General features: G+C 38.4%; 1 protein-coding gene across 5 annotated transcripts in view; it reads right to left on the bottom strand.

Annotated features, from left to right (window-relative positions):
- Nucleotides 1-24,768, bottom strand: part of LOC131682232 (protein Shroom) — a 764,905-nt gene that overhangs the window by 357,355 nt on the left and 382,782 nt on the right. For all 5 annotated transcript variants that reach the window (XM_058963577.1, XM_058963578.1, XM_058963580.1 and 2 more), the window contains one exon: nucleotides 23,789-24,760. In XM_058963577.1, coding sequence (XP_058819560.1) covers nucleotides 23,789-24,760 — 972 coding nt within the window. The remainder of the gene's footprint in view (nucleotides 1-23,788; nucleotides 24,761-24,768) is intronic.

The raw sequence follows: 24,768 nt of genomic DNA, 5'->3' as shown, positions 1-24,768 counted from the left end.
CTAGCAATCGCTTTGATTCCAATTTCTGTCTCGTTCCACTCAAAATCCACCACCCCCCAGATCAGTGAAAATCTCCGGGTCAAAGCCTCTCCAGAGGTGGCAACCCTATGAAGAACGATAGTAGCCCACCATCAGCTTGGGAGCTAGCGCGCATTGTAGCAGTTCATCCGGATCTGGGAGGGAGAAACAGACACTACGCACGAAGTGTAAATAATAGCACTTGTCACGAAGCAAGAAAACTTTCGACAGCCAAAATCGATCAAGGTAGGCGACGCTTAAATGAGCAAATTTCTATTGGCGTGTTATTGATGAAAGCGTGTTACCGGCACATGACTTCAATCGTGTGATGGAAAGAGAGCTTGGGATAGTATAAAATCAGTGAAAGTTTTTTCTCCGGCTGCTTTACATGAGTGAAAAGGAACACATTTCGGAACAATGTGTCTCACCTCCTATTTTAAAAATAGGATTTTTGTACCGTTCTTCTCCTTCATTGTACTACGATTTCCTAAAAATTTTCTTGCACAGATTATTAAAAACCGTTACAATATTAAATTGAAGCTGAAAAATAGAATTTAATTTTATAAAAATTAAACTAACAGAATCCTTGAATAAGCAAACTCGCCGGTAGAGACATGTTTATCTGATTTGTGAAATGTGGACCGGCATTGAATTATAGAAATATACCGGTTTATTTTTCAAATATAAAAAAGAGTCTGCCAAAAAGTTCTAGTTTATTTCATGCTACATTCGAGTGTAATTTACGATTGACGGCTCCAGCTCATATCTCATAGAAACATGTGGCGTTATTTAAGTTAAGTCTAAAAAAATATTGCCTATTCTGAAAGTACATACTTACGAAAATATCTGTGCGAAATTTCATCCAGATCGGAGCAGTAGATTTCAAACTACATCCGTCTGCAGCGCGATGGTTCCATCCTCATATGTAGTTAACGCAAAACTTTGAATGCAATTATCTGAGAATGCAGTTTCTTGAAAAGGACCGTTGCGGTGAACGTGACATCTCAAAAACTACTCAACCGATTTTCATTAATTTTGTTTTAACTTGTTCGAATTTTAAATTCTCGTGTACTTGAATGATTCTTTTTTCGTCAGAATTTTTTTGATTCTTTGTAATGATATTTTATTTAAAACTTTGAACACCTAAAACAAAAATTTTGTTATCAACACAGTTTTTTTATCGCAGAATTTTTTCTGAATACCGAAACCGTTCAAGTACACCAGAATACATTTTTCTTTAATAACTTTCTTACTTTTTCGATTTAAGTTGAGCGGTTCGTCTGGGAGAGTGTTCACCGCAAGCCTCTGCGAAAAAAAAATGTGCTTCGGGAACGCGGCCATAATGCCGATAATTTGCAATATTTTTTTTCATATAACTTGTTTTTATTTTCTTCGATAGTATGACTAACAAATTGCCTTTCGTTTCCCAAATAAAACTTTCATAAAACTCTTTTAAAAAATCACGAACTTAAATATATGAACTGATAGCGATTGGGGTTGTAACCAGAATCAGTTTCTACGTCTAGAAAAAAACGTCATATATACTTTTAGGCTATGGAGCATTTGGCGAACTTTTTTCACTTTTGATTCGAGTTTTTTTCTCTCGAATGGTTAAATCCAATCACAAGAGCGGCCCATTCCAAATGTTGACCAATGAATAGGTATTTGGAATTGACAGCTGTAAAAACAGCTTTAAGTATACGCCTACGTTGATGATTTTCATTTTCTCAGTACACGCTCAAAAGAAACTTTAAACTGGGACAACGTCAAATCTGACAAGCAAAATGTCAATCCTTCTAAAATTGTTTAATGAACCACACATTTTTAAAACTCTTCACACGATTTTCGTCATTACTATTTGTCTTCACTATAGATATGAAAATAGCTTTTAATTAACATATTTATAAATACAAAGATAATATAAATTATTTTAAACCAAAAAGTATTTTTGAATTATCAAAAAAAAAGGAAGTCACAAAATATTTTTTGATTTTTTAATTCTACATTCCCATTTCTTGGAGTAGAGAAAATTTACAGTGTCGTCGCATTTCCATAATTACATAACGAGCATAAAATATATGTTAGGCGAAGTTCATTGAGCTTTTAAGCGACGATACAGAATAATAACATAATTCCAACAGCATAAAGACTTATAAAGATTTATAAAAATTCAAGTGAAAAACTGCTTTTGTTGAATCCTTCCACTAGTTGTTTTTTATAGTGATTATTTCCTCCTTATGTTCAAAAACAGTCGTTCTGTCTGGTAATTTGATTAATTAATTGAAATGTAAGGATTATTTGAAATTTTCATAAAAAATTTAATTTTTTTTTTTTAAATCTTAAAACGATGCTCGAAACTCTTTAACGCATCCAAATTCTTATTCTTCATTGAATACTTAGAAATACAATTCATTTGATTATGGCAGTAGAGATTACCGAAAAATTCATCTGGTTAACTATAAAAATGACAATAAAATCACAGAAAAACTTTGATAATATTTACTATTTTGCCCAATCTAGACAAAAAATCAAGGAAACTTATTGTTCGGAAAAATTTTCAAGCAAGAATATTATAACAATACTTTCATTTCCTCAATGTTCCCTTTTTTGTGGCTCGGAGTGACAGTTTCATTCTGGCTGGCTATGACATTCACATTTATTGAGTCTGTTTCTCCCTCCCAGATCCGGATAAACAAGGATTAGTACGTATTAGTATCGGTACAGTAACGTTCGGTCGCGTTTTTACACAGCTTCGAAATTGATATTCGCAAAGGGTACTCGCGGTTAACTACGGTCGTTTGGAAATCGGTTTTCGGTCCAGGTTCGTCCCTCCTCCTTCGACACACAAAACAGTCAATGTATAAAACATCCATTGACAGTTTTCTTTCAAGAACTGTAATTTTGGAGCAGACTCGTGCATGTATTGCATTTAAAACATAGGCAAGCAAATATTTTTGACGTTCACGTAATTTCACTTCCTCTAGGGGTCCAAAATTGGTAGGTTACCGTAAATCACTGTATGATTTTCTGAAAACTCTCGAAAAAATATTTAATTTCTTATATTTACAGATTAATCCGCACGGTTGGCATCGCTGTCATAATTACCATCGAGGTTCATCCTGGCTGCATAGGGTTGGTGAGTGGCACTCAATAAACCGCACAACATAGTGACTACATCTAGGCGTTTCAATTCGAAACCGATTGACGTTCACGCGCGGCTTAGTTTTTTCTGCGCTCTCTGTAGTAGAGCTATACCCATTCAAACTGCATGCAGAGCTGTATGCACACGCTATAATGTAACTCGTGCTGCACCTCTAAGCCCATATGCCCGCTAGGAAGTGATTGAACAACTCCGCACGAGCGAGCCATTTGGCTCCGACCTCCGTCGGCGGGGAACCTGGCTGGCGATGAATAACGTCTATAAGGTGTTGATCATTATCAATTAGACTGCAAAAAAGGCGCCTGAATACGGAATTCGGGAATATTGTTGGAGTGGGGTGTGGGTGCTGTAGGCTCTCTAGAACAGCCGCCGAATGCTGGTTATATGATTTATTAGCAATAATTGAGTGCTCCACCTCCTGCCGAAGCTGATGTGACAATTGTGATTGATGTCAGCGCATGTGACCAGTTGAAGTAGGTCAAATGCACCGGAGGGGGTTTCATTTTTAACAGCGACTGAAAGATATGTAGATTGTAGATATATTATCATACTTTTTCATTACTGTTAAAGGTCGGATAAAATCATTTTATAACCCTTGTGTTTGATAATAATGAAATGAGATAATCTATAGTGATCTGATTCCATATAATTTTTAATCTCAACTCATTCAGCAAATATTTTTAATTTGATCACCTAGAACTACAGCATGCTAAAGACCGAAAAAACCTAAAACAGTTTCGAAGAACAGAAACACAAAGCATCAACTAACAAAGACAGTAAGTTGTTGTTACTATATCTGTTCAATTATTTAAAGAACCAATTCACTCTGAGGTAACTAACTAATTGATCAACTTAATCAAGTGCTTGATAGAATTAACAACGTTGTACACATCTCGCCACATTACCCAGTACCCAGCCCAAAAAAAATAATGTTACGGAATACAAACAAAACCTCGCTGTGCCCTTAAATGAAACCCATTTATCAGCTTAATTACCAATTGACAAATGTTCTCATTTGTTAGACACACAGAATGGGCCGATTTGTGTTCGTTTACAAGTTACAAAAAAGCACCGATCACGACTACGCAAATCGTTTCGTACGCCGCAAAAGGTAACTCAATCAAACCACGGAACCTCGACTCTATGGCTATGGATTTGGCTGTATAGCTGGAGGACCGCCTAGTACAAAATGGTGACCTATAGCCGAAGCAGCAGCAGCAGCAGTGGCATGAATTTAGAAACGACAGAATTACCAGCGTGCGGAACTGGACAGAACCGTGCGAGGAATTGACACTAATTGATCCCGGCTCATTTAGGACCCCGGCCTGGGTACTTTGCTGACTCGCCAAGGTCTCTGATTGATTATAGCACCGCGTTGTGGCGTAGCAGTTTATAATTAGGCTACCATAAAAATAGCTGCATAGAAAATTCGTAACCGCGAAAACAAAGATAAAAGAACGTTGCTCCGTCTGCGAGGGGTCGTCTATTGGGTTGGCGGATCGTGAGGGGCAGCAACTTAGCATACAGCCGGGCCACTACGACGCGGACGGTATTGATTGAATAAATCACCGCCAGATTTTATCTCTCACCTTTTGCGGGTTCTTTCCATGCTCCTAACCTTTGGCGCGGGGGTGGCTCAATTAAAGACCCACAATCGCAGATTGTGCCATACCTTTTGGTTTGCCTCTTTTCAGGGCGTAATAAATTTCTTTGAATGAACTTTTCTCGAACGAAATAAAAATACAGAATCTGAATCTAGATCGGAACTGTTTCGCTCGTTCGGCTCAAAAGGGCTTCCCGGGTCGTCTCGAAATCGAGCCTGTTATGCAGTCGATATTTAGTAGCACACGGAGAGGCTGACGAAAAAACGTGACTCGAAGCTTGTATCGATGTGTGGCCCACAAAAATCGCACATTCAAATGGTCCTATTAACATTTAAACCCTTCTCTATTCCGTACGAAAAGTCAGAGTGCCAGCGTGACATTCCAGGGCCGCGGAATAAATATATTGACAGCCCATCGTCGTCAGCTGGATTTCGTTAGGCCTGTCAAACTACATAATAAACATTTCATGTCCTAGTAGTAAACAACCTCCCTGCCTTTCTTCCTGATACAACGAACTTGATTGAAACTGCATCAGCCGGGCAGCAACCGAAAGCACACTCTGGAGACCCCGAAAAGTTATTACCTCGTGTCGAATCGGATTGCAGTTTCAACCGGAGCGACCGGACCGCGGATTAGTGGCTTGGTGGAAAAGTGTTCAACACGCGGAAAAACAACACTTTCTGCCAGCAAACCACAGCGAACCTCTCCGAATAATGCTAAAAGGGTCTAAACACGAGCCACGCGTCCCACCGCAGGCCACTTATTTTCCATCAGCGTTGTTGGTGACGATTTACGACCAATCCTAGTTGAATCGGAGCATGTGTTCACCTATACTGGATTGGACTCGCAGCGTGCGTTGGGCCGCGATGTCAGCTAAATGGACCCGGTTCCATCTGTCCGACCAAGAAAGGTCAGTTCGGTATTTTGCGCTGTGTACTGTGAAGTATTGGTCGATGAATCGGCAAGGGTTATTGCTTTACGGTCTATTGAAAGCAGATCGACAGGGTTTGTTATTTGTGCGAATGATGTCATGCTTTTTGCGAGAGCCCTAGTTTAGTTGGGCTGCATGAGAGCAATTATAGCAGTGACATAATGATTCTATGTCATATGAAGCGGGGTCGTCTATAGACCACTATTACTAACAGCAGGGCATACCAAGGTTTAAAACCAAATATGGTTGGGTAAAATATTTGATAGTTTTTAACAAGGTACTGCAAGTTAGGTAACGTTTTATTTTAAAACTAGGATATTGTATCAAGTTGGTTTAAGGTGTTTAGTTTTTGTCAGTCAATAGGTGAAAAATCGGCACACTTTTTTGTGCTGGTCCAAAAAAATCTATTACGCGGTTATTGATGAAATCCAATCAACTATAAATAATATAGGTATAAATTGTAATTTTCTGATTGCTATTTCAAAAGTTATAGCATTTAATATATTTTTCCTCCACATTTTCCCATAGCACCAATTTCAAAAATTTCAAGCGAAGTGGGCGGGGGTCTAGAATTGTCCAAATAATGTGAAATTTGGCATCTGAGCTTACTTTGACATTTGTCACAATATGAGAGGGGGGGGCCTTTGAGAATTCAAAAAAAAATTTTTTTTTGCAATTCCCTAATATGGGCATGGTTGTTGATGGGTAAATATAAAACCATCAGATTTGTGGGGAGAATGTATGCAGCACAGTCTCTTTTATGATCACCCTCACCACCAATGCCATACCCAAGTAGCAAATCGCAACTAGTTTTAATCGTCTAAGTACAAACTATGTTGCAACGAGAGAACAATACAGTTATTTTTGTTGCACTAGTTGAACATAGATAACATCAAGGTTATTTAATACCATCTTTTGTCGCCAAATAGTCATTTATGTTGCCAGCTAGAACATGTTCATTAATGTTCCGAACTGGTTGCTGATGCTGCAAAGTCTGTTGAAATTTAGTTGTGATTTTGATTTTGTTGTATGTATTTTGACAATTGCACAGTTGTCAAACACCAAAATTCTTACTGAAAGCGTTTCAGTTTACAAAGTCGTATTCGTGTTATACGTATGTATCCGTCACATTTCATCATTACGCCGCTCAGCACAAACTCATACGTATTAATAAAATGCTTTCGCAACATTGAATCCACTAGTTCACAACTAGTGCTTAGCAAAACAAAAAATAAGTTATATTTTTGTGGGCATTACATTGCGAAAATTCACCGATGACACTTCTGGCGCTCCACTTGATATTATAGAAGCATTGAGCTGTACGGTGGCGCCAACTATAATATGTTCGGTGTATCGAAAAAATATAAACAAATGGCATGTATACTATTGCTGATTTTCAGCGAAGTGATTAAATTCCTTCAATGACCGGTGAATTTTCTCAACGTAATGGAAACAAAAATTCAACTTCATTATTATCTTGTTGACCTTTAGTTATGAATTGGTCAATTCAGTGTTGCAAATGCTATATATATATCAATACGTGCGAGTTTGTGATTCAAGGTATAATGATGATATGTGCCTAATACGTGCGTATGACAAGAATACGACTTTATAACTAGAACGTTTTCAGTAAGAATAGTATAGTACAGGGTCATATTAAGGAAAGGTATATTTGGATGTGAACTAAAAATTGTTCGATGGAGTCAAACCGTATGCTGGAATGTAGTTGTTCACAAATCAAAATCTTTGCTCATTGATATAAATTTGTTCGAAAAGCAAATTGTTTCGCCTTCACCAAAATCACATCCTAAATTTGGCCCTGGATGGCTAGAAAGCCACGTTTCTTTTATGCATCATTTTCTAATGTATTGGAAATAAAACCTCAACCGGCTCAGGGATATTCATAAAAGGCTACCGGTAAAGCGATTTATGTTCCTGATTTATGATAAATGTGTGATTTCATTGAATAATGTTGGATTTCTGATATGATTCGGTTTTCTCCTCGAAAAAAATGAGTTATTTTGTTGATAATTTGGTTTCACCAGGAGCGCGTGTAATAATATGAGGTGGAATAAAATATCACTCGATGGACTCTGATGCGCAGTAAAATTTGATGCTTCATTGGCAATTTTTGATATGTAGAATGACACTACTGTTCAAATTTAAATAATCAACATATATTCTGACTTGGTCTTCATTTTCATTTCCACTGGTAACATAATCTTAACATATTTATAAGAAAATAAGTAACTTTTCAGTTGCGATTGACAGTCTAGGTGAACGAAAAAATGTTATGATTAAGTAATCTTGTTGCGACCTGCATTCAACATGTTGACAACAATATGATTTCATTTAGTTATTCTCGCATGGTTATTCCAACGAAACGCGAACAAGTTTTTACTGTTTTGCTCAATCATAATCATGTTGAAAATCGGCCTAAAACTGCGCTTTTTAGGTCGCACAGGAAGTTAGATGTCAGTCACAACAGTACCTATTTTTTGTTGCCAACTGGTTGTGAAATAGTTACTGAAACAAAAATTGCTACTTGGGTAATAATTAGCATAGAAGTGATGCATAGCTGTCATCATCTAAATAATGCTACAGTGATATGCGCACTATAATGCTTAGCGCGAGCATCTTTGCTGCCATATCAATTTGTGTGTACCAGAGCAATTATTACGTTTAAATAAAGAATTATCATTTCATCGCGAAACATCAATTGTTTGAGTGTAGATCTATATGGAATGCTGTTGTCGCCGAAAAAGGATTCTTGGTTCCGTGCATTCCGATCAACGGTTGAATAGAATACACAACGTAGGACCTAGCCGCCAGATGAAACACTATTTCTCTTGTTAATCCTTCGACAAACCGGTGTCAATAACCGCGTTTCCAGCATTCATTAAGTTTTGCATTTGCCTTTCTAACATTGCGTATATTCGGAAATAATCGGGCGATCCGACATTCAAAAAGTTCTTATAGGACCCTTTCACGCACAATTCTGAGCGCGAAGAGAGACCGTCCACTGCTGTTTGCGCCGGATCTCGTTTCGTCTGACCTTTAATCGCAGTGTCGATAATCAAGCCAGTTAAAACCTTGTATGCTTCCACCGGAGGAGTTTCTTGTTTTGATTCGATTGTTTCGGATATAGTGGACGCGTAGCTGTTCCAATCGCTAATTGAGGTCAAATACAATGATAAATTCAAGCTTAGTCATGATCATATTGTAATTGTCGCGATGCAGTAAGATAGATCGGCATACCGTGGGAGTTGAAGTCGTCTTGAACCAAATGAAATGCTATGTATAGGAGAACAATGTCTGCCTTTGATTCGGAATTGACAATCGACAACTTCAATATCTGGTACCGAGGATTAACTCCGCCCTGACGAATAATGGTAAAATTGTGGAAAATCTACGTCGAAAGACGGAAGTTAACCAAACGTTTCGTGTTAAACCTAGGAAAACCATGGGAATCAAATATAGTGACAATTGGGGTTTTTGATGTCCCATGAAGAAATTCCTATTAGTTTCTAAGATTTCCAAAACGAGGAGCCCCTTACTTCGGTACTAGCACCCATCAAAGAACACTCTCAAACATGTACGAGGCAGCTTAGGAGAGCAAATGATTTTTCTTTTTTTGAAAATTTATAGGCACATTAGAACATGGTTCCTCAATGGGATTGTCAGACTCTCGCTCTTTAGTGGAGAAGGGAGTTTAGAAATTAGTTGTGGGTTTTATGTTTCTACATTGGGTAAATGTATGGACCAATTGTTCGTAATGACGGCACCACAAAAAAGCGAATAGGTAGACGAGCACCGTCCAAAAGAACAAAATTTAAAAGAGTAGATCCGGCGAAAGTCTTGACATGAGACTGATTGAAAATAAGTTCTTATACTCCTCGATTTATGCTGAACGCATTTACTTGAAATACCAGCATTTTCACTGACTGAAGCAAAGGGTTCTGGAAAATACCAACGCCATATTTCGCCCCCTGTCGGAGACAAACCATCAATCTCTACTTCCCAGGCGGGTACGTAGACAATATAATTCTTCGTAAACGGCCGAGTGTTGCTTAACTAATTTTCGCGATATATCGATGATTTTAAATGGGTTATATTCGGTCCGGAAGTAGACCTTCCAGGGGCCTGTTGTATTAGATGAATATAATTTATATCGAAAAGGAGATTTATTCGCATTATTTTGCCATCGGATAAATATTCAAAACGAAAACAGAAAATTAATGCAATGAAATTTAAAAGAATAGAGTTATTGGTACTTAGCTGTGGAACATTTGTAGTATCAGTAATCAACAAACACATTTTCGCTCAGTGTCGGTTACACAACCCGTTAACAAAGGGTATTTCCAAATAGCCACCAGGTATTATCCGGTAATTTTCACTTTTACTAACATACACCATGTCTGAACTTTCGTCATCACGAGTAGAAATCACTCCGTATCTTACTACCCACTCGGGAAAAAGTGTTTCGCCGGCCCTCAGCATTGCCACCGAATATTCCACAATGAATACGAAGTTTAATAGCTGCAAGGTAATCTAACCGGAAACAGGCCCGTAGCCAGGATTTTGTTTCGGGAGAGGCTTTAAAATTTTTTACATAAAGCTTTTAATTCTGACGACTTGATATAGTCACTAGAAACTACATAAATTTTGAAAAGTTCTAAATGACAGCAATTCCAAATCTAAGACAATCCTAAAAATATGTTTTTTTGCCGCAAGAAAGGCTATAGTACATCAAAGAATTATTGATGTTGAATTTGATTTTTATTATTTATTTACAAGTTGCAATTACAAGTTACTCTCGTGACACCAATGGATATTCTAGAGTTCACAGTATTTATGCGCTAACCGAATGTGACAATCCTTGACGGTGCTGGAAAACGCAAGGTGTTCCAAGCTACACGTTCAAAAGGTGTAGAAGATGCTAAACCGAAATGTCGAAATTCGCGCAAAATCTTCTGATTTAGCAAGCGATTGGTAGATGCGCAGAAACGGTTCAACTTCTATTTTCTTTATCTTGCGTCCTGCGAGTATCACCAGTTCTAAGTCATCATGCTAACACAATTTTTTGATATATTCTATTTAAATTAAACTAATTTACAAACTGGCCTTGATCTGGCAAATCAGAGCCCCACTTAGGAACGATTTTTGGTGATCAATAGGATCAAAATATAAATTTAATCAACTAAATGAAACTGCCCACAATTTAATTTATTTAAGAAAATTGTTCACAAATCGAATGAAAATCACTTCACACTGATTAGGGGAACGCGGGGCAAGTCCGACACCTTAAGCGCAATAATTTTTCTAAAATTCCACAAAGTTCCTAAAATTGTATATTCTGTGCATAATCCTTGTTTAGGTGGTTCTTAACAAAATATAATTTTTTCAGCGTTTCAAAAAATTGAATTCATTAAAAGTTATTGGTTGCCAAAAAATGGAGAAAAATGTCATTTTAAAAACGCTGCGGTAAGACCGACACCCCAAAGGGGCAAGAGCGACCCCCTTTTGAACTTTATTTTTGTCCAAATTTTTCCATTAAAGATGTATTGTGTATGTGTGATAAAGTGCAATTATGTGTATATGAGTACCTATGTGTGATGCAAACGCATACTTTCTGTAGTTTCATCGCGTAGCAAAAGGAAGAGCATTCGAATGCGTGGTGTTATGAATAAATAATGTTTAACGCATGGTTTATATTATGGTACGGGTTTTCTCAAGTAATTCTTTCGAGCTTTATTGCCACTTGTATAGCCATTCTAACGAGGAAGAGCTGTTCTGCAAGCAGATTATATACGCTGTTACTAGGACTCATTCACTTAGAAGTGACACACGCTTCGTAGTAAGCTATCCGGTTCGTGTTGTGATTTTTCGGAATACTGTTGATCAACAATCCGACGGTCAATGAAATTTTTTCATCAATATCATTTCAAAATCTCATATTAGATTATACTTTTCGTTTCTTTTTGTAATATTATTATGAATCACGTTCAATTAATTTTTAATTTTTTTGGTCGGCTTGAGACAATACTGATAAATAAATGCAAAAAACATAGTTTCCGTGTATTTCAATTATTAACATGACGTAATTATAGTATAATTGAACACAACAAATATACCCAGTCGTTTGTATCGAATCAAAAACGAACCATCTAACCAATTATCTAAACACCGTGTCGGTCTTACCCCACCCAAAAATTGTCGGTCTTACCCCAACAGCGCCCATTTTTGTTAAATGCTCAATTAACAGTATTAAAATACTCAAACTTATCTTCAATACATACAAATAACGATATGGAGAGTAGAATAGAATGTGTGACAAAAAAACTGGTCATTTTCAAAGCTTTTGTGTTATTAAAACCTTAAAATGTATCAACTAAAAATAACATCCAAAAGCGCATCAACTTTGCTTTCGCTTGTTTTGTTTATTTTGTTGACGTTTATGAACCCATATGGCATCGATATGTATCGAAATGCCAAAAATAATCGTACTAATAATATCCTGTCATTATTGTATGATTTAAAATTTGATGTCAGGGAAAAGTCGTGGGGTGTCGGGCTTACCCAGGGTGTCGGGCTTCCCCCCAGTTCCCCTACTGATATCTTCAAATTTACCGTCAAGCCGCCAGTCGCCGTGCATGCTCCATACACCGTGCAGTTTCAAAACCAGGAAATTTATGGAACTAGCTCACGGAAACCACAAATCCTCTCATTTCATGGTTTTATTGAAACATTCTAAATAAAGTTGAATCAAAATTTTAAATACACGGTAAACGTGCATGGTTAATGGTGACATATAACGTGCACTGGTGACTATGACATGTGCCAAACAAATGTCCTGAACTCCTTATTCTCTTTTTGTTACTAATAGTTTTATATTATTTCTAAATTTTGACGTATTTAGATAGATATTTTTACGGTGGCTATGAGAGCGGTTATCATTTTGATGAAAACACAGGGCTTGAAGTCACGTCAAATCCGCCTAAACGCACGGTGACTGTAAATTATACTCAAAAATAGGGTTACGATATTTTAGCGTATCTTTACAGCAATAAATAAAAACAATGGAATTCAAAACGTCAGTCTCTTATTTCGATGTACGAACAAACCGAGTTATTAGTTTGTTTAAAAACTTTTTTTTAAAGAATTCTGCGGTTCACAATAATTAAACGCGTTTTTCGGAGTTGTTCGGAAAATGTGGTTCCTGTAATCAAACGTAAGCTGCTTCGTTTGGTCGTCCTCTGGATCTTACAACTGGCGACAAGGTCAACCCGGAACGCGGTTCGACGATCATCTCGGACAGATTCCGCGCATCCGGACGAATTTGCGAAGGAAAAAGTGCCGCTTTTGGAGCGCAGGAACTAATTGTAAATAATTGAGAGTAGAGCAAAACGAAATTTCATTGTTTTCTTCCTCCGGGTTTTGTTCTAGCAGCGTCATTTTTTCTGTCGTATGAGAGAAAGACGGCTTGGTAGCGACAGTGGTGCCAGTTTTGCAACAAAGGTTTATTTTAGACAAAAATTTAAAAAATGGTTTCATTCGTTTTTTTAGTTTTTAGTTAAAAAGAAACAATTTCTTTATCAAAATCTAAGCTTGTTTTGTGATCTTGTGTAAGGTCGCAGATTTCCCAGAGGACCGCTTTAGTGAGCATTCCGCTAACGAGGAGGTGGTCGATTGTCGGTACTGCGCTGAGTGATTTTTGTTATTAAATTATATTTTTTACTATTGGTAAAAATTATGTTATTTTTTCATTCATGTAAAATTATAGTTTTATTCACAACGGCGCATACAATGACGGACAATTCTGACAAAGAAGCATATTTTTTTCACAACTGAAATTGCTCTAGCCTACGGGCAATTTTGAAAATATTCATACCAGGATCTTATTGTACTAAAGTCTCATTTGGGTAGATAGAATCTAATGTAATCCAACGACTGTTCTTCAACAGACGCGTTTTACACTCTGATGAAAGCTGCTAATTCCAAACAATTTTCTAAAAAAGAAGCTTTCGCGATGAAGTTTATTTCAGCTATGGGCAGAGAAAGAACATTAGCTGCGGTATACAACAATAGCCGGAAATATCAAGAAAAAACCTGTTTTAATCCACCTAGCGGTGCAATTGTGCCTTTCTCATTTCTCTAAACTATGGCACGGAGGCTTTTTATGTTCAAGATAATTGTGGAAATGTCCATTACATTCTTAGTACACTTTGCACTTATACACAATGGCATGCCAGCCACGAACTTGATGAGCTACGTGTCGACGGTGAAACACTTGAAACAAAAAAATATCATATTCCCTTAGCCTAATCAGCATTAGATCAATGTTATCTGCTTGCTAACTCATTTTGTCATGCGGGGATGGGTATGTGAGGAGGGCGAAAGTCCCATGAACGAACGACTCCCCAGCTTACATTGGTATGCTTTGTAATATAGTGGTGGTTTAAAGATGATGGGGTTGAAAGGGAGGGGTATGAGGTGGTGGTCTGAGGGGTGATTTAAGGAGATTTTTAAAGGAGGGGAGTGAACAGTAGAGGGGGGGGGGGGTGTAACCCCTCTCCGTAAACTGTTTCCGCGCGAAGGAAACGGAAACGAAACGATTGGCAGCTGGCACCTAGAGACGTCCTTTCGTGGAATTGGTTCTTTTACTGAGATAAACTTCTTCAGACTTTAGGCTAGTGCTCTACGATATGAGAGCCGGCGCTTCTAAAGTGGAATTGTTTTACATCAATATAAGAACAGTTCTTTTAGCGCTGAGATAGACGTTGAAATCAAAATAGACTAGTATCTCACTGCAAGTGGAGACCTATATTACTATTACGGATTTCAGAACGGTTTTCGCAGCGAAAGAACCTTTAAAACCGTATAGGGAGAATTTCGGTGTGTATACCACGACGCATCGATTAAGACTAACCGAAAAGTTCTAACTTTATTAACAATCTTTGGCCTTATATACTAGTTCCTAGCCTAACCAAATAGACCTCTTGCATTGATTACATTATTTGATAGGCAAACATTTCCCATATGCATCTCATGCTCTGGTTCTATTTTTAATTCTGTTTTCTTCACCCACGCATGGCTGAGGGCTAGCGCATGGTTTGTTTTTGTTTATACTTTATTTGAGACGTTGCACATTGCAACGTTTGGCTCGTCGCGCGGTAACATTCCGGCCCCTGTAAATTGATATGATTTACAACAATATGAGAGCGACGATGCTAATTAATTCACTATTAATTATTATTATTGTTATCATTACAAATCATTGCATATAATTATAATATTTTTGACACAAATAAGATATTCATACTGTTCCAATACATGGGTAGAGTTGTCCTCTGTATGGTGATGATGCTTCAGCTTCTCGTGGGTTTACTTCTAGTGGTGTTGTAGTAGCGCGTTGATCGGCTCGATCTGATGAATGTTGTAGATTCTTGAGTGTGCTTCTATGGGCTAAAAACGATGTCATGGAATCCCAAAAAGCAGCAATCAGTTGCCATCCGAAACCGTAGATATCGTATAAAATTCTTCCGTGCATTACCGTATCTATGATGAACTTGAAGGCGCGTCCGATAGCATATAACCCGATGATAGTGGAAGTCAAATTACCTAACCAATTTGACCACGACTTAAGTTTGCTCCAATATTTGTCGATTGCATTGTCGATTATTTCCCCCGATATCAAGGCGTCGAAATGAAATCCTTGTCTATCTGGCACCTGCCCCGACATAATTTTATGAAGTACATTTGATGGTATACGTCGATCTCCTTGCTCATATATCAGATTACGCATCTTCTGAACGCTGTCAGTATCATACACACCGCTCTCCATCAAATTGGGTAGTGGCGTATAACTCCATTTTGTTATGATGTCTGTTGTTAGTTTTTGTGGAGCAATAGTTTCCCTAATTTTTCCATCTATCGTGTACCATCGTCCTCCAAATTGAAACTTAGCTGGCATTAACGGAGTACATTCGATTTCTGTTCCTCTTGGTCGTAATGTTCGTGTAACTGGTGTTAAAAACATGGTTTCGTTCCCATATTTAACTGGTATCTCCTGATAACACCGCTCTGTAGCAAATGGTTTCACGTACACAGGCTTACATTCCAAGACATGCAAAACCTCGCCAGTTACAACTGCAGTAAATCCCGATCTTTTCATTATACTTGTAACAAATTCCGTCGGATTCAGACGAGCTAGAGTTAGCTTTGTTTCTAATAAAGATTTATCTATTTTACACATTTCTGTCATTACAGCATTATAGACGTCGTCCAATTTTTGCCCGATGTAATTTTCAACCATAGTTATCTTGGAGTTGAAATATGTAAATAGATCATGATTCTTAGCATTAGTTGGTTTCCGGTGAAATGGTGACTTAAATTCCGAAACTTCTAGAATGAATACTCTTGGATGATCGGTACTATATCCATTATAGCCACAGATTTTTGAAGCACCTTTAGTCCTAATCGAAAACAAATGTTTGTCAGATACTGACGTGTATACAGCTTGCCGACTTTGCTGATGTTTGGAGTCTACGTTCATCGTTTTATTTACAAAGCCTTCGTACAAAATCTCGAATTCCGAATCCTCACATCGTTGATTAAGGCTAATGTCCCATGTTGTATACCCGTCTTCTGAATCTAAACATTTTCCGTGTGAATAAGGACATATAACTCCGTGTCGTAAGATAATCTGATCATTTTCATTATCAATAGCCGCAAGGTAGTTGTACAACGCGATTTCGTATTCGTAATACACTAACGCGTTTGTCCATGTATATTCAGGAGTGCTGTATACTCCTCCACTGCAGCTACTTCCAGAGACGTGGCCCACTATGAGAGTTTCGCCTCTAGTTGTACTGTTTCGCTTGATCTCGCGAATTCTACTGTTGTGAGTCAATGTGACGGCTCCAACCATGTGAGTGTTCCTACATTCTTCTGAGGTGAACTCTTTTACTATATACGAGTAACTTCTTTCGTAATCTGAAGTATGGGAGTGCATTCCACAATGTCTAATAGATCGTTTTATTATGACCTTACATTGATACACCATCACAAATCCCTTAGTGCTGCGCTGTAAGACTTGTATCGGTACTTCCGTTATACTCAAATTTTTTGACAACGGCAAGCATGAAGAAACGTCCATCAATGAATAGCTGGTTAAATTTACTTCCGGATGTCCGCAGTCGTAAGCTATTAACCCGTGCATGGGCTCTCCAAATGCTAGTGCTAATAAGTATAATAGCGTCATCCCAACCATCGGCCAATAAGGTGCTCTAATAGTAGTATTTCCTTTTTTATACTGTGTTTTAGGCTTTGAAATCTTATCCCGAATTTGTTTTACGACATCAACATCGATTTTCTGTCGCTTTCCCCAGGAGTCAAAATTCACCTTTGCCTTTTTTATAATTGAAGGATCCGGTTCATCCATTGCAATATTTCCAGGGTTATGTATAGCCTCAATGGTATGTGGGTCAAAATGTTGCAGCCTTTTGACTTGTTGAAACTTTCTTTTGCCTGTCTCAAGTGGTGCTTCTCTATGGTGATTTATGACAACGGTGTCATATTCAACATGTTCTTCTTGCTTACTATTGCGTACATCTAGAACTGCTACATTAACTGCTGGTCTTTTGTAAAGCCCTTTACCAGTCTGGATCATAACTGAACGTACTTGTCCATCTGGTGCCTGGAATGCTTGAGTTACTCTCCCTTTTAACCGTTTTCCATGAGAAATATTATCGTCTGCGATCAACACAATGTCACCGACCTTTATATTCTCTGCTTTATCAGTCCATTTGTTGTTAAAATGACATGGTATTTTTTCAACCATAAGTTCCTTATAAAATTCCGTCTTTCTGGCACCATCAATATCGTCGAAATTTTCCACATCGTTGTCCACATAATCTTGATTCACTATTGCCTTTGCAGCTTGCTGTTTCTCATCCTGCATCACATTTGCACCTGATTCTTGTTTATTGCTGTCATGCCATAAAACGAATTGATTTCCTTGATCCTTTGGTGCGTAGTCCACAATGGTATCAATTGTCCATGTTTCCAACTTGATGTCTGACTTTATCTCCTGCTCTTTCCAGAGTAAATCTATTTCTTTCCTATTTCCAGTGCACGACAATGTTTTATCGATGATTTCCTCGTCATTTGCAAGCTGCTTCGACTCAACATGATTGCTTGGACCTCTCACTCCACAATCCTCAACTGCAAAATATGTTTGCATCATATTTTTAATTAAACGTTCTTCCTCTTGAATGACCATTAAGTGTTCGCCTGACACAGTTCCAGAAAGATTGCCAAATATCAGCCATCCTAGCTTTGTTTTGATGGCAATTGGCTTATTTTCTCCTCCAGTACGTCTTTCCAATGGAATTATCAGATGAGTGTGATTTAATCCAATCAGTATTTTCGGCTTAGCATACTGATAACTGCGTATTGGAAGACCACGCAGGTGAGCAAATTTCTGGGCCAGCTCATCATATTGAACAGATTGAACGGGTAAATTGATCTCTTTTACCGTCCTTACGTCCTTTAACGAGAATTTCTTTGGTGAGCTGCCACTTATTTGCAATTGCACGCGTTTGCTTCCTCTTTCTTCTCTTGAATAATTTTGAGTCCATTTCAATTTCAAGGGCTCCGATTTACCCTTCAGCTGGAGTTTTTCCGATACCTCTTCGTCAAGCAAAGTCAGTGACGAGCCGGGATCGAGGAAAGCATATGTTTGTATTTTACGATCGCCGTTCCATAGTGTAACTGGAACTATTTGGTAAAAAATATTCATCTTCTGCCCCTGATGAATATTAGAGGATCCTTCGTTTGAAGCACTTTGTGGTCCTCGTTCTTCTCTTTTTCCTTTTGTAAAGTTTCTTAACGGGATGTTTTTGTGCAGTAATTTATGATGATTACTTTTGCACCCATTTTCACCGCACTTGGCTTTCATCCAGCAATCCGCAGCTCTATGTTTACTGCTAGCGAGACATTTCATGCATAATTTATGCTTCATGATCAGCTCGTAGCGACTTTCAGGGTTCATTGCCCTAAATTTAGTGCATTTAAATAAGTTGTGGGACTCTGCACACATTATACACACAGTCTTATTTTCGTCGTGAAGGTTTATTCTGTCCTTCCTTTCACGATGCTGTGACATTGCGTGCAGTACTCTGCTCGTCTTGGCGTGTGGTTTCAACCATTCGGACAATTCTGTTAATCTAGGCACGCCACGACTGTTCTGTAGATTTTCAGCCCATTTTATTTGCACACTGTACGGTAACTTATTTACCGTTTCTTCTGCAAGCCGCATATCTTGCAGATATTCTGCCTTATTAAGGACCGTCATATTGTTTATGAGATTTTCCAGTGCATCGGAAATCTCTGCTACTGCAAACCTGCTTTCCTTTTTAATCTTTGTCAGGTCGTGCAGTAATTCCTTGTAGACGACGTCTGGTCTACCGAAATTTTGTTCCAATCTTTCCATGATTCGCGGAACATTTCCTGGGTCCATCATGAGCGGTTGAATACTCTTAGCAGCATGTCCTCCTATGGTTTGCTGCAGCCGATTTAGATTTTCCATCGGAGTAAATCTTCCTTCCTTTGAAGTTTCGTTAAATATTTTTTTGAATGTTGGCCAGTCTTTCGCTGACCCGTCGAATTTTGGCAACTGCATTAGTGCCTGCCGCTTCAAATATATGGTCCAATCATCGTTTGTCTGACGACTTGGACCAGCATGTTGATTTCCATGCAATGCCTTGAGTGAATCTAGCATTTCACTTAGTAATGCTTCCATACTCGTCTTCTTTTGGGCTGCCTCCATTGATCTCAACTGTTGTTCTATTGCAGAACATTTAAAACAAATCCAGCGCTCTTCCTTGGTTGGCTTTCTATCCAAGCCAGCGCATCCGATATGGAACCATCGGTCGCATTCATCGCATGCGACCATATCCTGCGTCGTATCTGGCGCAGTACATAGGCGACAGTGCCCATTCTTATTTTTGACGAACTGCAGCATTCTGGATATAACCTTTTTTTAACTTGTTCTCAAATAATCCGGTTGTGTATATTTGATTTTTTTTTAATCACTTTCACTCTCGTTCTTAAGGGTGACGAGCACACCACGGCTTATGATGGTTGTTTAAACCAACCTTTTACTCTCGTTCTTAAAGGCGACGAGCACACCACGACTTAATTCCACGACTTACGCTCGATCTTAGGGCGCCGAGCACACCACAATTAATTCCAAGAGAGGTCTGACCTCCTCTCTGGAGCCACCAATGTTTCCGCGCGAAGGAAACGGAAACGAAACGATTGGCAGCTGGCACCTAGAGACGTCCTTTCGTGGAATTGGTTCTTTTACTGAGATAAACTTCTTCAGACTTTAGGCTAGTGCTCTACGATATGAGAGCCGGCGCTTCTAAAGTGGAATTGTTTTACATCAATATAAGAACAGTTCTTTTAGCGCTGAGATAGACGTTGAAATCAAAATAGACTAGTATCTCACTGCAAGTGGAGACCTATATTACTATTACGGATTTCAGAACGGTTTTCGCAGCGAAAGAACCTTTAAAACCGTATAGGGAGAATTTCGGTGTGTATACCACGACGCATCGATTAAGACTAACCGAAAAGTTCTAACTTTATTAACAATCTTTGGCCTTATATACTAGTTCCTAGCCTAACCAAATAGACCTCTTGCATTGATTACATTATTTGATAGGCAAACATTTCCCATATGCATCTCATGCTCTGGTTCTATTTTTAATTCTGTTTTCTTCACCCACGCATGGCTGAGGGCTAGCGCATGGTTTGTTTTTGTTTATACTTTATTTGAGACGTTGCACATTGCAACGTTTGACTCGTCGCGCGGTAACAGTAAAGCATCAACTACGCCCCTGTTAAAATCCAGAAACCTTATGCGAGTCGAAAAAAAAATTTGGCCGGGATTAGGTTGACGTTTTTCAGAGTGATTGCATAACCTTTCTATATGAGAAAGGCAAAACGGGCATTCCAGTCAATGATAGACTCGTTTATAGCCTTTATAACCATTTAAGCAACACCGTGTAAGCAAACAAGGTTTAATGACGCAAACGAAAGATTAAAAGCCAATGAAGGAAGGAGATCGATAGGCAACCGATGACATTTGGCAAGGAAGTGTTGCAAACGGCGAGGCTAAAAGCAACAATCGGTGAACTTAATGGATATTCCTGACAGCAGTAAGGAGTAATATCTTGGATCTTCTCAATCGTCTAAATACAAGAGATTCGAAGAACGATGTCGATTACAATGGTGAATCATGCTGTATACATGTTTCGTTAATTAATAAGATTAATAGTTCATGCTTAATTAGGGTAAATATTCTTAGTAAAGAGATGCAGAGGGTCGAGGTCAACTGTGGTGCTTCCGTATCTGTTATTAAAAGTTTATATTTCTCTCGCTTTACAAAATCTCTTGATAGAATTTCTACTATACGTTTTGTAGTAAATGTCGCTGAATTTTAACCATTAGGATAGGTAGAAGTTTTGGTGAAATTTAGGGGTGTGAAGGTAAATTGAACGCGATTAATTGTCAAAATGATTTTTATCCATTACTTGGAAGAGCATGGTCCCAGCTGAAGAGATTTTTTGGCACGTTCCACAAGTTATGGGTCAAGTTCTGAAGGATTTAGCTTTTGTCGTCTGGTTTTTGGATGACGTACTAATTGCAGAGAAAGCCATCGAAGATTGCAAAAAGAGATCATTTCTACTTCTTGAGAGGCTTTCAGAAATAAACATAAAAGTAAATTTTGAAAAAAATGCATTTTTTGTTTTGTTGCAATACTAAAATATTTAGGACACATTGACAGTGAAAAAGTTCACCAACACGCCAAAACAAAAATGTCTACCATACAGAAAGCAAAACCAACAACAAACGTTACGATGTGAGGAAGCTTTCCAAATTAGCAAAATCTCACTGATTAAATTAGTTATGGAATTTGTGTTTCGACTTCGTCTCATCTGAATCCGGTTCTAACTTAGTGTCAGAATTAATCTTTTTTAGCTAGCGTCAATCCGCCTTAGCTTAGTTTTGTCACGTTAGTTAGTGTCGGATTCTGATGAGATGAAGTCGAAACGCACATTTCATAACTAATTTAGTTATAGGTTTTGTGTCCTTTACAAACAAATGTAGTTTTACCCAATTTTCTCCTTAGTTTTCATCCAAATTTTCCTCCTTAGCGGGAAATACAGCATAATGGAAAAGTTAATTGATTTCAAGTGATTTTCTGGAATTTTACGACCACAAAAAACATTAGTTGTTATGTCTCATACATCAAGTTATGGGTTGGAAGGAGTAATTTCTCAATTAATGGGTCGAAAATACCAAGTAAATTCATATAATTTTCATTAAATCAGGCACAGGAAAACTATTCTATTCTTCACCTCGTAAATATTTGTACGGACAAAAATTCTTGGTAAATACCGACCATAAGTCACTAGTGCCTATTTTTGACAAAACATTAGAATTACGTATCCAGAATTCAAAGATACATCCTAGAACTTTCGATTTATAATTTTGAACTTAATTGTAAACCATCATGGGAAATGTGTATTTATGTTCCCTAAGATTTAGTTGCAAAAGTTCGTTACCCATTTAAAGCCATTTTGGCTTAAGCCAGTTGGCTCCAAAGCTGAATTAGGTTTCGTCCTGGCACTATACAGTCAGACTGTACATTTGGTAGCAGTTTGGCTTAGAAAACGACTCTGTTCTATCGTAGACAAAAACACTTTAGGTTTCTCGTACCACAACTAACGCCACGGGAAGAAAAGGGATTCTAAAATGTCGCTTTTTTAACACACTACAAAACAAATCTAGAATTGCATCAATACGTTCAATAGTTTTTTTTTTCAGTCAAACGCGCAGAAACGTTGATTGTTGTTCGGATCTCATCTGTTTCGTTGAAAATACTATCTTCAAGTGTAACATGGAATTTAGCATACACTTCTTTTTCGACGAATAGACTGTCGATTAAAAAAAAATCGTTTTTTTATCGCTATAGATGTTTACTGCCCATGATCGCATATCAGTCCCATAAAGATAGGAAATCCCATAGAAAACGGGACAACTATGCGATCATGGGTAGTTTAGGGGTGGAAAATCTTTTCTGAGGCTTAGGTACTACAGTTTATAGGACGATCTTGAAGTTTGTCGGGCATGTTGTTCCTAAACCATGCAGAACTTCGTTAGCCCACTTTAGATTTGTAGTACTCTCTCGAAAGTCGAAACATTTCGCTGGAGTTCGTATAACCACGGGACTTCTCACTTTCACGGAACTTCATTGGAGTTCGTATAAATTTATAAATCGCCAAAATTCCCCATGATTTGTAGGAATTTCCAGTGTTTTATATAAAGTTCTTGAAATTTATGATCCTTCAGAGAAATTGTTAAGATTTTCCTAATGGTTGAACTTTTCTGAAATTCTGAAGAGCTACAATGAGTTCACTAAATATAAAAAAAATATCAGAAAGCATTGATGTAAAAGCAGAAAAATTTCGCTTTTGAAGATCCAGCGATACATTTCAATATTAACTATTTAAAATATTTGGAAACTTGAATTATTTCTAAATAATCGACTTTTAAACAACCTCTTCACTCTAATCTTTATCACATGAAATTCTAGTGCAACAGATTTAACGTGCTTGATCGCCAAGTTTAATATGTTATCAAGTACGAGAGTATTTCCGTAATTGGATCGTTCCCGGCATTATACATCGCAGCTCGTCTGAGTTTTTCACCATAAGATAACACCATAATAATAGAATAATATAACCATAATCATAATAATATAATATTAAAGCTGTTTATAAACATTATCAGCAAACTTCTCAGAACTTCGAATAAATAAAAAGTCGTTTGTTGCGCTCTGTGTCGATTTGAAAAAAATCTGGCAACGTTGTTCATTTCCAACCCCAAGAGCGAGAGTGACCGTCACTCACGCGAATTTCGATTCATCACCACCCGTGTATACAGCTAGCATCAAACGCCTAAAGTTAGACTACCCACATTAAAACATTATTCTACACTAACCTTTTGCTTCCCATCGATATCAACTGTCCGCTGAGGCTCTCCAACGTGGGTGGGGACAGCTGCGATTGAATCGGCAACCGTGGCCTCAGTGGCGGCGGTGGTGTCATGGCGGCATTCGCTGATATGTTGGCGATATTGTTGATACTGTTGTTATTGTGAATATTGGCGCTGCTATTGCTACCCGGTGGAACCATTTGACCGTTCTGGTGCTGATGGTGGACGGATTTCAGTAGGTACTCGGCAACCGGCATTTGCTGCGAGTTGTGCGATCGCTTTCGCATCGATACCCGCGAATCGGATTGGCGCGGGACGAATTGAAGCTGGGGCGTTGAGTGCAGTGGCATCGGAAGCGAATGTCTCTGGTCGGGCTTTCCGTTAACTATGACCCGATGGGCTTGGTGGATTGAGTTTAATCCATTTTGTTGCTGGGGTTGGGATTTCGACATACTGGACGATGGTCTTCGGTAAAGGACCTGGGCTTCCACCGGTTGGGGTTTCTTCGGTACCGTGGGTGGAATGATTAGCTGACTAATTTGTGCTTGCTGGGGCTGCTGGACGGGTGCTGGTGCAGGCGGAGGAGGTGAAAGATTTTCCAACGTTGAAGCTCGGTAAAGAGACTTTTTGTTGGTTTGTCCAGCAAAACTGTTCCGCCGGCTGGCAGGATTAGATTTAGGTTCCCCAGAGTCACTGAGTTGTCGAATGTGCCTTAGGATTTCTGGCGGTGGTGGTGGTAAAGGTTCGTCTTGATTTAAAAGTATTACGTCTTCGGTTGGACTCATCGTTGGGGGAGGCGGTGGTAGTTCTGGGCTCGGTATTCGTAGCATCGGGTTCTTAGGGGGTCTTTCCGGAACCCAATCGTCCAGAGCGATAATGGGTCCCATGATCATAGGACCGAGCAAGTCCTTGGATAGTTGCTGTCGTTGTTGAATCATTTTATCACGAATGGACGAGTATTCTGATGCGGAGGAGGTTCTGAAACA

This window comes from Topomyia yanbarensis, chromosome 2 (genome assembly GCF_030247195.1).
Source record: "Topomyia yanbarensis strain Yona2022 chromosome 2, ASM3024719v1, whole genome shotgun sequence".
Taxonomy (NCBI): domain Eukaryota; kingdom Metazoa; phylum Arthropoda; class Insecta; order Diptera; family Culicidae; genus Topomyia; species Topomyia yanbarensis.
This window is presented reverse-complemented; position numbering and strand designations above follow the sequence as displayed.